We start from the raw sequence: 15,520 nt of genomic DNA on the forward strand, positions 1-15,520 counted from the left end.
CGTGTAGTTTTGGGCTAGTCTACAGTCTTGTAGCCGCCCAATGTTTAGCCGCGGTGGACGACTCCGACGCGTGTTGTACACCGTCGAGAGTTTTGAGCGCAGCCACAAGGCAACGAGATGTCAGGCCATAAGGCCTTCCTTTTTCGCCCAATTTTTTTTCTTCCTTCTTCTTACTTTTTTCTTTTTAATTTTTCCTTCTTCCTCCTTTATTCTTTTTTCACACTTCCTTCTCTTTCTCTTTTTTCTTCTTCTATCTTCTTTCTTCCTTGTTCCTTTTTCCTTCTTCATATTTGTTCCTTCTTCTTTCTTCATTTTTCCTACTCCCTTTTCCGTCTTCCCTTTTCTTCATCCTTCTTTATTTTTACTTCTTCATTCTTCCTTCTTTACTTCTTATTTCTTCTTACTTCTTTTTTTTTCGTTTTCCTCCTCCCTTCTTCCTTCTTCCCTTTTTCTTTTTTTCTTCTTCCTTCTTTCTTTTTCCTCCTTCCTTCTTCCCTCTTCCTTTTTTCCTTCTTCCTACTTCCTTCTTCATTCTTCCCTTTTCCTTTTTTTCTTCTTTCTTCTTCCTTTTCCTTCATCCTTCTTCCCTTCCCTCTTCCTTTTTCCTTTTTTTTATTTTTTCTTCCTTTTTTTCTTCTTTCTACTTCCTTTTTCCTTTTTTCTTCTTCTTCCTTTTTCCTTCTTCCTTCTTCCCTCTTCCTTCTTTCTTACTTCTTCCTTCTTCATTCTTCTTTCTTCCTTCTTCCTTTTCCTTTCTTCCTTCTTCCTTCTTCCTTATTTCTTCTTCCTTCTTCCTTTTTCCTCCTTGCTTCTGCCTTCTTCCTTCTACCTTTTTCCTTCTTCTTTCTCCCTTCTTCCTTCTTCCTTCTACCTTTTTCCTTATTCCTTCCACCTTCTTCCTTCGTCATTCGTCCTGATTTGGCCTAAGGGCCATTCGGCCTAATGACCATTCGGCCAAATAACCCAGCATCAGGCAACGAGGTAGTGGTCGGATTCAATATTCGCACTGCGGTAAGTGCGTACGTTCGTGATGTCTTAGAAGAATTTACCGTTGATTAGAACGTACGATTTGGTTTTCAGTTTATTGATTAGGTGATTTCCATGCGGCCTTGTGGATATTCTTGCGGGGGAAGAATGTGCTTCGGACTACAATTCCGCAGGAGGCTGCAACGTTTATGCATCGTTGGCCGTTGTCGTTCGATGCGGTATGCAGACTATCCAGTCCGATGACCCATTTCCCTCGTCGGAGGACCGTCGTGTCAGGTCTGTTTAGCGTCCCACCTAACACCAGGACTTGGGCTTGTGCGCTTTGAGCGGCACACGGTCGCTTTGGTGGGGCCTACTTGCGGATACATGCAGCTTTTTATAGGAATTTAACAGGACCCACTGTCAAACCCCACCATATCCTAGGCAGGCAGCACAACTCGCTGATGGCCAGGGAAGGGATCTTCAAGGATTTGTTATTAAACCGCTGTATTACTATGTTAGATGGATAGCTATCAATGTTAATCATTATTAGAAACTAGTTTATTTGTGGACGCAATAGCGCCCGTGGCAAGTGTTTTTTTTTTTCAATATAAACGTCTGTTGTCTGTGATTTTTTTCATCAAATGGTGTGTCTGCTTGTCTAAGGTTGTCACCGGTTTTGTTTTCTGCATCTGATAGTAAAAAAGAATTGAAGTGTCAAATATATTATTTTTTGTGAGAATTTCCCCGCGTGCTGCGTCTGGTTGGCTAGTCACCGGACAGACAAACAGGGCTATTATATATAGTATTCTCTGGAAAGACTTTTTATTTTTTTATTTTCCTGCTTAATATCATAAGAAGTTCCATTACTAGTTTTACCAGTAACTTCGAAACTCACATAAAATATTATTTTCGATCTTGCTTTTGTTAGTTTAAATAATAAACATAATTTAATGTAGCAACTTGTAATACACTATCTAGTTATTAATTCTATCCAAAAGTCACTATTTGGTTACATTTCCTACAACCGAAAGTCACTATTTAGTCTCTTTTTTCGTCAGCGCTGGTCACTAAAGTCACTATTTTGAACGGCATTGATCACTACCAGCCCTGTAAATTGAATTTGAACTTAAAATAGTGTATAACAAGTCTCCCGTTGGTTGATACTCGTATACGATACCAGGTATACCAAACATCGCTTTTCTGTTTTATGAGTTCTAGTAGCTATGTGATAGAATGCATTGAAACGAACAACTCAAGCGTCTCATTTGTTTTCCTCTGCTGTATTCGAAAAAATGCTTGTCGTCATCGCCGTTCTCCACCATAAGTACCTACGTACGGTACAGCTCGCTTTCCATCGAAATATGACGAGGCTTCTGTGGTCGTACTAACGATACCGTTCCAAGCAATAGCGAAAACATTGATGTAGCAAACAAAACGAAACCATCTAGGCCACTACATGCTAACGGAATATCCTCAATCTAATTTTGATTGAATTGACACTTGCCATTTGCTAAACTTTCAGTTTTCGCGCTTTATTCAAATGTTATTGTTCTCCCGTTCTAAATATATGTACAAGCACATTAGCACTTCGGTTCGAATTTGTTTGTACAGCGACCATTTGCTGGTTGGGGTTTTTAGTTATGATGCCATTTAGTAAGGGGTATTATACTGATTGGATCGAAATATGTTGTTTCAATTTTTTTTTCTTGACAGGTTAACATATCTTTGATTGACGGTAGAGATTTCCATAGTTCAACAAACGGTTGTTAAAATGATCGTATCAGCAAACGTCTTTTGATTAAATTGGAATGCAGTCGTATCCCAATTAGCAAACGATTACTGCTCAAACTGTTTATATATTCCACATAAGCTTCTAGCTCAGCTCAGCAACAACCGATGTCGAAATTTAATGTTCTATTTGTGTTCATACTTTTTCTTCTTATTTTTTCCAGGAAATCCGGGAGAAGAGCGAACAGGAAGCACGGTCGAAAGATTTTTCCACAAATGAATCGAAGAAGTTGGACAACAGGCGACTGAACAGGTATCGGGACGTGTCACCTTATGACCATTCACGAATCGTGTTGAAGCGAGGCGAGACTGACTACATCAATGCCAATATGGTCAAGGTAAGAAAAATCATAACGATAGCATGTCGATACTATATTACTCGCTGGTTGTCGGTGGTTGTCTCCCTAGTGAGTAAATAGTCCTGCAAAAATTAACGTAAAAGAAAAACTATGATCTTTTATTAATGTTAATCAATAATATCAATCAATAATTATTGTTAATCAAAAATCCAAACGATTGGCGTTGACCTTGGGTTCTCGCAGATTTTTTATTCAGTTGCGTTGATTTTTCGGAAAACATAAACGAACAAGGTTGAATCAACGATGCTGGTTTTCTATCGAGTGGAATACTTTTTCGGTAACATTGTCATGGTCAACGTTTGTGCAAAGGTTGAGATAGGCAAAATATGGTCAACATTTAAATTAGGCTTAGCAACTTATTTTAAGAAAACAGGAACCAAAATTTTCATAGTGTTTATCGAATCCTCTTGGTTAGCAGATGACCTAAGCGACACTCCTAATGGACACCATTCATTAATTTTAGGTCTAAAGACCTCGACAGGGAGAGGGCTATTGATAGGGAGGCGCAAATATCAGCAGGCTGTTTAATCTACGGTCCAGTGAACAAGAACATATTTTTACTAACACGCGGATTTCACGATTTTTACGGATTTGGTAAACATTTACATTACCGTTTTGGAATTTTGCGAGGATTTTGTTTCAGATTTATTACAGAATAAATAAAACTGAGAGGCCAAGTTTATATTTTTAAGCGACTGCTTAAAAAAAATTGAACTATTGATTTTGTTTTCAACTATTTTTTGCGATGCCGAATTACTTTTGATCTAGCATTTTTCTCGAAGGTGATTCCTTCCTTTTGAAATCTTTGAAGAAAGTCGTGGGAAGGAAAGTGTTTACAAGCGATATAAATAGCCAGGCCGCTCCAAAACGCGGAGGGTTACTACCCCGAACAAGGGTAGTGGGGCTGGGAAGCTGAACCCCGGCCGGGTACCTCCAAAACCGGGGGAGGAAGGACCTGGAAAGGTCCGTCCTCCCAGTAAAGACGGTGGTAAGGGGTTACGGCAAGCTGAGAGCTCTCAGCCGCACCACACCAGGTAAATAGAGGGGGATGACGGCTCCTGGACCCTGGTCAAGAACAAGAGGAAACCGAAGACGTCAAGGGCCGAAAAGAAGGCCCAGGCGAATGCGGGTAGCAAGAAGTCTAGGGTAGGCGCCAATCGCCCCAGGGGCGATGCCCTAGTCATCACGGCGGACGAGGCTAAGTACTCGGACGTCTTGAAGGCGATGAGGAGTGACGTCAAGATCGGTGAACTCGGCGCCGACGTACGTCGAATAAGACGTACCCGGATGGGCGAGATGACCCTCGAGCTGAAGCGGGGCGTCTCGCAAAAGGGCGCCGCCTACAAGAAGTTGGCGGAGGAGGTCCTAGGCGAGACGGTCAAGGTGAGGGCACTCACGACGGAGGTGAATCTAAGGGTTAAAGACCTGGACGAGATCACCGAAGTCGAAGAGCTCGTCACGGCACTGCGGCGACAGTGTGAAGTGAAGACGCCCACCGCAGCCGTTCGGCTATGGAAAGGTCCGACAGGGACGCAGGTAGCACTGGTTCGGCTATCTGCAGCGGACGCCTCCAAGGTAGTCAAGTTAGGGAGCGTCAAGGTGGGATGGTCGGTATGCCCTGTGGGCATATACGAGCAACCCGAAGTTTGCTTCAAGTGCCTGGAACCGGGCCACAAGCAATGGGACTGCAAAGGCCCTGACAGAAGCAATCTCTGCCGACGCTGCGGATTGGAGGGACATAAGGCACAATGCTGCACGAACCCTCCCAATTGTTTGATTTGTTCCAGCAAAGCTGTGAACAGCAAGCACCCCATGGGGGGTTCGATGTGCCCGGCGTTTAAGCGTGCTGCAAAATCAAAGTGCAGGTAACGCAGCTGGATTGCTCGGCCTCGCTCGAGTGTTTGGTGTGCGCAGGTTTAGAGGAAACGGCGGAACACGTGTTGTTCGTGTGCTCACGTTTTCGCGCAATGCGTGACCACATGCTTGCCACATGTGGTCTGGACACTAACCCGGACAACCTAGTTCGGAGGATGTGTAAAGACGAAGTTGGCTGGAACGCCGTTTTATCGGCTATCGCCCAAATCGTCTCGGAGCTACACAGAAGGTGGCGCGTGGACTCAAGGATGGCTAGTTCAGGCGCAAATAAGAGGTGGTCCAAGGGATCGGAGTCGGCTTCATGGGTCATACCGGTGGTCATGCTCTGTGGTCGAACTCGATCCTTTTATCGAACAAGTGGCCGCGCGAAGAACAACATGGTATCGTCGCTTTCGCGGCGTCGGTCAACCGGGTGGGTCCGAGGACGGAAAGGGGTCCTCGTCAAGGCTGGGGCAGGCGTAGGCACCGCGTCGGCAAGTCCCTCTGTGTGTTGGCGAATAGACCCTATCGCAGAAAGGTCAATTTGGGGTGCATGCGGCATCATCATTCTTGATATCAGTCGTGCAGAGGGAAGCAGGCGCGAAGTCGACCCTTCCCACCTTCCGAAGACATAGGGCGTGGTAAGGCCACCTGGAAAGCCGGTAATGCGCTGGCACGATACCATGGTGTTCTTCTAAAAAACGAGTAACGAAGTTACTCAAGGACAAGGACACGCAGCTAACCTCGAGGGTGCGTTGTGCACTGGCCCCCCTTTGAAGCATTACTTTCTGGTTGTACCGAAGGGACTATGGGCTTGGCGGCAATGGAAACGGTTTAGCCGGTCGGGGATGTAGTCCAGCCTCCCTCGTTTGCTATTGGAGGTGATCCCTAACCCCGCACTTCCTGGACAACCCAGGATGTCTGTTGAGCAGATTCCCCCTCCATTGCTTAGGAAGAAAAAAAAAACACTGTAGCTGTAACTTTGTAACGCAACGAGTTACAATTCTGAAAAATTCTGTCTCTTCCTAACTTTTGGAAACTATGATGCTCTGAGAAAATCAGCTTCCAGCGACATCTAGGAGCGGCGCCACAAAAAAAAGTGACACATTGTGCATTGGGGTCCATTTGGACCCAAGATTTTATCACGAATCAGCTTCCAGCGACATCTAGGAGCGGCGCCACAAAAAAAAGTGACACATTGTGCATTGGGGTCCATTTGGACCCAAGATTTTATCACGATCACAAAAACTCAAATTTCAACCGATTTTTGTTCTTTAGGCAACAAAAGAGAGCTATAGGTTTCTAGAATAAGCCCATGGGATGATTAATTTAAAAAATGGACCTCTCTAGCCCTCGGGGAACCTGTACTAAAGAGGTACTGTTTAGGCTTCTCAATTTGGCAACTTATTTTCGAGATTCGCGTTATGAAACATTAAATTGCTTGCAAATATGTGCTCTGTGTTTGCTATCTTGTACCCGTCATTTCTCGGCAATTTTATCCCTTGAGCGATCATGGAAAGACCTCTGGAAGATCCGGAGTATCCGTAAAATGGCCAATTCTAAAAGTTCACCCAAGAGCTTCGCAATTTTTTCGTAGCAACCCATCCTGGCGAATTGTGGGTGCAATTACTAGTGAAAGTTTTCTGGATGTTCCAAATGTTCCAGAAACGGTCCTTCGGAAGATCTGGAACATCCGTAAAAATTGCTAATTCCAAAAGTTCGTAGTTTCGTAATAACAGAGTTGTTACGACTACGCGGATTTCGCGGATTTGGCGCGGATTTACATAACGATTTTAGGGTTTCGCGCGGATTTGGCGCGGATTTAGATTTAGGTGAAAATTTAATAAATAAAATGCTAGATCTAAGGACGTTTATTTGAAAATAAGTTTTTAGTCATTTTTTATGGGCTTTATTTTTGTTGGCAAATGTTGTTGAGAACAAAACTTACGTTTGAAGGCTATTAACATTATTTTTCGGATATGTCCAAGCCCTTATTAAATGGCATGTATTATACTTTTTTTTAAATATTCGATTATTTTTTATGAAGCCCATCGGCCTTCTTTGTCACTTCACTTCTAAACATATTCATATTCGGCTCTGCACCGTCAATTTTCGGAATGAATATGGGTCAGTGAGTATTTATTTGAAAATCACAAATTATTAAATAATCGTATAACTGAACATATGATGATGGTAATGGTAATCAACTGAATGAATTCATGAAGAAGTAAACTGAGTAAGTCATTCTATGTTTTGAATAATAAAAACACGATTGTCAAAACTCGGAGCGAATGTGCTTCATGAAAGTGAATATTTTATGCTCTGCTCTTAAGCATTCTTTAAACAAATGTTATAAGGAGAGGGACGCCCCTTGTTGCCATTTTTAATTCATTCTAAAACATCACACATCATGTCTATTGAAGGACGTGAACACCAATTTTCACCTTGTCAATTTCTTTGTCATTCCGAGATACTTGTCAGTATCTGATTGGTTATTTCTTTCACGATGAAGCCCTTAGCATGATATATAATATTTTTCAAAAGTCTTTTCGTCAAGAATGCTTTCATAGTGTTGAAACATTTTATATTGCTTTCATAACATTCATCTAGAACGAATAAGGGTTTATTCACCAATTAAAAACATAAAAATGTTCTTTGATTTGGATTTGATGCAGTTGCTTTATTTTAATAAGTGCTTCCGCAGAAAGCCGTTGAAAAATAAGAAGATGATTCTCAAAAGTTATTTTATAATGTTTTTTGCGATGTTTTTGAATAACTCCGGTGGTATTTTTACAGGATTATCAACAGAAAACGAAGAAACCTTTAAAAAAAATTCTCACAAGGACCCTTGAGGGTAAATAATTGTAAATTAATTTCCACAGCCTAAAAGATTTTTTGCAGCATTTAAAATCCGGAAAGTTATAAAGAAATTTTTGGAGGGATATCCGTGGAATTTATTCGATTTCTGCAAGAATCTCTAAGCGATTTCCGCAGGAACTCATGAAGACATTTCCGCAAGCATGCTCTGAAGATTTTCTGCAGGTTGTTTTTGAAGAATTTCTTTGAACTTACTACAAAATTCCAAAATGAATTTCCGAATAATTCCCCAGGAGAATTATTTTTTTCTTGCCAAGTTTATCTATAATCAATTATGATTTAAACTGACTTTAACTTTCTTTGTATATAAATGTATCTTGAGCCGAGCTTTATAAAGTTCGATCAACAAAAAATCAACTGACAATAACGGAACAAAACCATCATCTCATTTAAAAAGCGATGCTTATTGAAATAGTTTTGGCTGTTTAGTTCTTGTTCACTTATGTCGAATTCGTTTTTAAAAAGTTCCAACCTAAGTGCTGTCAAAGTGTTTTTTTATTCTCTCAGGTTGGAACTAGGTTCGCACTAGTTCCAACCCCAAAGCTGTCGGGTTCGCACTGTGTTGTTTCACGGTTTCGCACCGGGTTCACCAATACAAATGCATTTCAACTGTCAAAACCACGTGGGTGGGTGGGACTGGGCGGAATAAACAAGCAGAAGGGAGAAACGAAACTGTCTGTTTATTAAAATAAAATGCGCATTGAAAATCTTTTTTTTTTTTGGGATTTTGTGATATTTGTAATTGTAGTTTTAAATGAAATTAATCCAGTACTGTTGTCTAGATTCAGTTTTAAAAATAATTGTTAGGTAAGTTATGTATTTATAAGTTCATTCAGGTTTTCCTCACATTTTGTGTCCTAAATTAGGTCGGTGGATGGAATTATGTAGTTTGGGAATTCCCCTTGAAACCCGTTCACAAAATCCGCTAGGAATTGTCAGAAAAATATAATTGAGGAATACCGAATAGAATTATTTCTTATGGAATTCTTCCAAAAACTCTTTCGTGCGTTTTAGAATTTTCTTCGGGAATTCTGCCAGAAATTACCTCAGACATTCTTTCGGTAGTTCTTTCTTGAATTTTTAGGCATTCCACCATATGTTTTCCAAGGGATCCTTTCGAGATGAATTCCTTTGGGAATTCTTCTATGCAGGAATATCTTTGAATACTGTTCCAGGATTTTCTCTTGAAGTTGCTTCAGGAATTATTTTGGAAATTCCTACAATAATTCCTTCAGGGACTCCTTCTGGAATACAGGAACTTACTCGAAGTTTCCTTCAGGAATTGCTCCGCAAGTTTCGTACATAAATTCCCCCGGAAGTACCTTGAGCAATTCCTCCGGGAGATTCTTGAAAATTGAAAATGCACGGGGCCCGAAATCCGGCGGAAAATTTTCCCGAGGTGTGAGGCTACCTTTATCAGGAGAGGTAGCTCGGTAAAAAAATTAGTGAGTCCTGGAGAATTTTAATTTCATGCTTCTGAGTGTTCTCCAAAAAAAACTTTTGTAGAAACAGATGAATTTTTGTAAAATATAAAATCTCTTTTACATGAATTCTATACGGAATTCTTGATATAAAAATGTGCATGGGATCATTGAATATAATTAAATAGGGGAACTTTTCCGATCTCCATCTCACTGAAAATAAATATATTCATCTCATCGGGAAACAAAGAAATACAGCACCAATTTCGTCGCCTCTTTTTGTCAACATGCGTGCTCACTCACTCACTCACAATCCAAATTCCTTTCCATTGCTTTGCTTTTGATGGGATGAATATCGGAGCCATGAGATGAATTCCAGGAGCAGTTCCCCTATTTATATCCGCCCAAAAGTTAATTCCACTCTCCGCAAAAATCAGTTCACGCACTTGAACATATTTATTTATTTACCATGATCTGATTAGTCAAGGCCAACGCACTGCCAGTGCACTGGATGTCCGCGATCATCTGGATCATATGTTTCAAATCAAAACAAACACGATACTACGCACACCAACATATCCAATGACAGATGGAACTGAAAATGTTTTTTTATTCAGGGTTCGGGTTGGCACTGACCCAGGTTTAAAAACGAATTCAACATTAGGTTCAGTACTTCTAGTGGTGAATAGGGCCATCTAGAGTGGTTGTAATACTATCTGCGGGTTACTTAGTATGTAGAGAAAATGCTAGTAGAATATTAAGTTGAAAAACAGGCCAAGTTCCTGTTGGAATGTATAGCCATTGAAGAATAAGAATATTATAAAAACCAAACTTAAAGAGAAGGCGTTAAGTAAATTGCGTTAAAACATTGATATTTCATTGCGTTAAAATATTGATATTTACTCAGAATTTAGTTCAAAGTCGCGCGGATTTGGCGCGGAATGGATTTCATGTCGCGCGGAATTGGCGCGAATTGGATTTTATTCGGCGCGGAAAATATTTCAGGATCTCCGTAACAACCCTGTAATAATCTATCCTGGCGAATTATGGATGCAATCAAGAATAAAAATCTTCTGTGGCCTTTAAATGCTACAAAGAGTTTTTTGATCGTGATAAAATCTTGGCTCTAAATGGACCCCAATGCACAATGTGTAACTTTGTTCTAAAGCATTAGGAAGGTTAAGTGACCTATCTACTAGAATGGCTTGGCTAATGTTTTAGAAGAAACTTTTTTTTTTTCGAAAAAAAAGGTTCAGAAACATATGGGATCGTTTATATTGAATGTGTCATTTCAGGTTCCTTTTTCAGGTCAGGTTTTTCTCAAAATATTTAATTTTGATACGAGAAGCGTCATTATTTTCCTCATTGAATTCTTAACTTTTTTCTACAACGAATATAATTTTGAAAAAATATCACCGGCGCGTGCTTACTTGTAATTTTAATGCTGATACATTGATGGCTACATCAAACAACTGAAAACCGAAATACGCCGCTCGGTGCACAGGTTGAAGAATTGACCACGCGACGCCTCTGGATTTTAGATTTTTGGTTATTTTCACATCAACGAGTTTGTCATTGGTTGATGAGTTGTATACTCAAGCAGGAAAACTTGCCCTTAATTCTCAACAAGTAGATTTGCCCCTCAGATCGAACTCACTTACTCTAGCGGATGTCAGAAGGAAAGCAGTGCCAAGCTACACTATCAGCTAAATACGTAATCCTTTACTTGTCATCGGCAGACCCGGAAAAGCGTGATATGCGACAATTTTGGGGACTGAAATCGGAGTAAGATGGACTCAATAGAAGGAAAGTTATTTCCTGATTACTAAACGCTCCTCCATATGTGCGGTACAGGATAATTATGTTGAAATCGGGAAATTGATGTTTTACGTCGGGTGTTAGTCATGTTTCACATCTATGTAAAAAATCTCATAGAAATTTTTTTTATTGTGAACATCAAATTTTCTGTGATAATGATGCTTTTGGATTATAAACAGTTTGAATTTCAAGAAATGAACAATTCATTCACAGATTTTGTTATATTATTGTCAGGGGGTTTTCTATAACTAATTATGCTCAAATTTGGCCTAAATATTCTTTGCATATCAAAGAATATTGTGCCCAAATTTCATAAAATTTGGTCAACAAAAAACCACCCTGACAATAATAGAACAAAACCTGCCAAAGCCGTCATTTCCCCTATTGAAAAAAAAATAGTTTCCCTAAACTGCCGTGAATCGCAAGTCAGTCCCATCTGCATATGGCATCCATATACAGATGGGACTGACTTGCGATTCACGGCAAAAAGATCATCAAGAAAACTGATGAGTTTTGCAATGTAATCAATTTATTATTTATTTTCTTAATTCTCATCCCCGATTTATCCAATAGCACAATACTGCCTGTAACCGCATATTTTTCCCATCTCTACTGTGTTTCTCATTCATATGGGACATATATACGATTACAGGCAGCATAGAAAGCACCCATATCTGTTCCAGCCTAACTCAATACTTTTATCTTCCCCATCCCCATCAGATGGAACGAGCCGAGCGAAAGTATATCCTCTGTCAGGGTCCGCTACCGTTAACCGTGGGTCACTTCTGGCTCATGGTGTGGGAGTACAATTCCCGGGCGATTCTGATGCTGAACAAATTGATTGAAAAGAAACAGATCAAGTGCCACCTATACTGGCCGGAAACGATTGGCGAGGAGCACAAATTGGAACTTCCGGAAGTGCAGCTAGCGATAGAGTACGTCAAGTGTATCGAGTACAAAAATTTCTGCAAAAGAACCTTCCGGTAAGTGCGACGGCTTTTAGTGTTATTGTTTGGCTTTCAAGGCTGCACGCTTCGAATCAGGTGATTGTGGCTGAGTGAATGGACGCGATTGTGATATATATTGAATGAGGAAACCCCACTCCGATATAGGATGTGAGTCATACTAACTGGAGTGGCATGTACTCGTCGAATAAACGTTCGTTGCGACGACGCTGTTGTTTAATGTTTACATTTCCCTTTTGCCTGATTGCAGATTAACTGACACGGAATCGAGTAAAACACGCGAGGTCGTTCAATTCCATTATACCACATGGCCGGACTTTGGTATTCCCAGTTCTCCGGTGGCATTTTTACAGTTTCTGAAAGAGGTTCGGGAGTCGGGAGCACTAGATAAGGATGTTGGTCCACCGATCATTCACTGCAGCGCAGGAATCGGCCGGTCCGGAACGTTTTGTTTGGTGGACTGCTGTTTGGTGTTGGTGAGTTGAGTCGAATTACATATGAGGAAACGTCCATAACTCTAGCCATGGCAGTGTGACAAACAAAATTCAGTATTGTCAGAGATGTTTCATACAAAAAGTGTGATATATAGGGCAGAAAATACATCGAACATATCAAATTCTCTCGAACCGTAATTAGTGGATTATGAATGCTTTCATTATTCACAAACCATATCGAACATTTCTCAACTTAGTTTCAATATTAAATAATAGAAACTATTCTTTTTATTTTAAGATTGACAAAGAAGGAGAGGATAAAGTAGCTGTACAAGATGTTTTGCTGGAATTGCGACGATTTCGCATGGGACTGATACAAACTGTAGATCAATTATATTTTTCATATCAAGCTATCATCGAAGGCATGAAACGTATGAACAATTCGGTTAGTTGAACTGTTTTAGTAAAGATAATTCATATTTCAGTTATAGCAATCGGATTTCATTTCAGTCATTCGAAGACTTCGAGGAACTGTCCGTCGTGGCAACCGATAGTCAGGTTACTTCGGATCAGGATAATGACGATACCCCTCCGCCTTTACCACCGCCCCGGTCGCATTCGCTCACGATTGCTCAGAAACCGTTGCCATTGATTCCGAACAGTGAGAGCGTCCACGAAGATTTCCTAACGTGTAACGAACGGGACATGGTGAACAATTTGGTGAACATAGAAAAAAGTAAGCAATATGAGATTAGCAAGGATCGACCGCTGCCTCCGCTGCCGAAGGACTCACTGGAAAAGGTACACGAGGCGAACAGTTCGGCCGACAGCGGCGCATCCAGTAGTGAAGAGGACGAGCTTATTGAAGAGAACGATAGCGACCAGAACGGCGATGAAAGTGACGAAGGGGACAATAGTGATAACATCGAAAGTTCCGTGCTGGACGACACTACGATAACCAGTTCGTCTTCGTCGGCGTTAACCTCTACGACGACGGCCACGTCTACCACAGTGACGACGACAACCGGCGCAACGGCCACGGCTGCCAGCAGTAACACATCGACGCTGGAGTCGAATCGTGGTGGAGCCGGACAAAAATCTTTCGATGCCAATGCGACGCTCCCACCGGTACCCAATGGTGTGGACAGCAATAGTAATAGTGCCGGGGAAGATGCTGCTTCTAGCCCAGAGAGGGGACAGTAAGTATTGAGTGGTTTAAGACAATATTATTTGGATTTTTGGTCAATGCGGTGTTATCTGCTACGGGGTGGTTACCTACTTGGTTTACTTTCATAGAAATCATGTTCTGTGGTAAAAATTGTTTATGTTGCCAATGAGATTCATAATACATCTGATCTATTCATATATGTAGTATGAAATAACGTAGTAAACACCCCCAGATTATTGTCTAACAGCAAACATTACGTTCGTCAGACTGACTATTTGCATTTATAACTTTATTTTTGGTACCGGTCTCTAATATCACTGTTGTGACGATGTCCTCAGTTAGTTCAATTCTGGAAGACTCCAAACCAAGGAAGGGTCAGTGTATCATATAACTTGGGTGTCCTAAGAAAGTCTGAAACACATAAGGATGAACTCAAAAGGCTACAATCTCGAAAGGCTAAAAGTCTCACACACAAGGCTGTAAAGTATTAGAAGGCTGAAATCGCTGGGATGCAATGAATCCTAACCGCACGATGGAGATTCCCAAATTTACAGGGTGTTCAATAAGTTCGAATACACTTTCAAAAATTGTTTAAAAATTTAGTTTAAACTATTTCTTTTCCCAGTTGCATTTCATTGGAAGTATTGTTTATAAGGAACGTTTGTAACATTTCTTTTGGAATGACCTATATTTTGTACTTCTTCACGAGCTTTAAACGTTTCTAAAACCCATCGCAAGCGGCACGCACGATCTGCATGGGCATTTCGTTCCAGATTTTGAGAATTACGTCTAGAGCTGGTCCAAGTTACTGACATTATATTCGTACAGCTTTAACATAATAAAGGACCAAACAAAAAAGTTAAAGGGTTCAAATCCGGGAAGCTGAGAGGTCGCAATGTTTTGTCCAAAAAGTCGATGAAATTGTCCCCATATAAGGCTAAAATCGCAATTTCCGTCTATAAAGAGTTAACGTCCTATTGGAACACGTAGGGCTCATCTCCGTCTTAGCACCGGGTCACTGGGGGTATCAATTGTCCCTAAAACCTCAGTTTTGTAGTACGCCGCAATGATTTTGACATTCAAAAACAGCTATTTATGATGCCCCAATCCATTTTCAAAGCGCGTAATAAACAAACAACAAGTGACAGAATGTCAACACCACACACATCCGATAGCGTATATATACCGCTAACGCTGACACCAATACTAATACAGAATATGTACATTGGGCTTACAAACACAATGATCAACCATTTGTATTCGAACTTATTGAACACCCTGTATGTTCATTCGAAAGCTTTAGGCGAGTATATCAAGGATCCGAGTTTAATTCTTCCGAAAGATAGACCCCTCGATAGTTATACACGAAATCACGTTTATGGACCCCTCGATTTTTGTCAATTCTCGCTTAACTTTTCAAAAGGAGCTAAGTAACATTTTTTTTCATGAATTAATTTGAATAGCGCTATTAACAGAACAACATGAAAGCTTTTGTTTGCAGTACTCAAATTAATTCATCGCCATCTAGGATTTCTTTTGAAAACTATTTTTCCGCCTAGTTTGCAACCACCGATTTTGAATATTAATACATTGATGGAAAGCATAGGTTATATTGTATCCAAAAATCTCAGGTGAATGTTTATTTTATCAAAAGTTATGTACGATTTACCAATACCAAAATTTTTGAATTATTTAATACAATATCATGAATACGGCTCCGTTATGCTCAAAACTGTTGAGCCCTTCAAATAAAATACTGTTGTATATATGCCTTTCATTTTTGAAAATATGTAATGTTTGGCTTAGAATAGTGTATGAAATGAAGGAACTGACGTCGTAGTATCATATTAACTATAAAAATAATGTT

At 40.4% G+C, this 15,520-nt stretch overlaps 1 protein-coding gene across 2 annotated transcripts in view; it reads left to right on the plus strand.

The window, feature by feature from the left end:
• The first annotated feature begins 2,912 nt into the window (after positions 1-2,912).
• The window catches only part of LOC134211455 (tyrosine-protein phosphatase non-receptor type 61F-like), a 60,387-nt gene continuing 47,779 nt past the window's right edge, over positions 2,913-15,520 (plus strand). The window contains exons 1-5 of one of the 2 annotated variants that reach the window (XM_062688324.1): positions 2,913-3,095; positions 11,807-12,069; positions 12,302-12,527; positions 12,784-12,930; positions 12,996-13,684. In XM_062688324.1, the coding sequence (XP_062544308.1) occupies positions 3,087-3,095; positions 11,807-12,069; positions 12,302-12,527; positions 12,784-12,930; positions 12,996-13,684 (1,334 nt within the window). In that variant the 5' untranslated portion in view covers positions 2,913-3,086. The remainder of the gene's footprint in view (positions 3,096-11,806; positions 12,070-12,301; positions 12,528-12,783; positions 12,931-12,995; positions 13,685-15,520) is intronic. The other variant, XM_062688323.1, reaches the window with a different exon arrangement.

The sequence above is a fragment of the Armigeres subalbatus genome, chromosome 2, assembly GCF_024139115.2.
Source record: "Armigeres subalbatus isolate Guangzhou_Male chromosome 2, GZ_Asu_2, whole genome shotgun sequence".
Classification (NCBI taxonomy): domain Eukaryota; kingdom Metazoa; phylum Arthropoda; class Insecta; order Diptera; family Culicidae; genus Armigeres; species Armigeres subalbatus.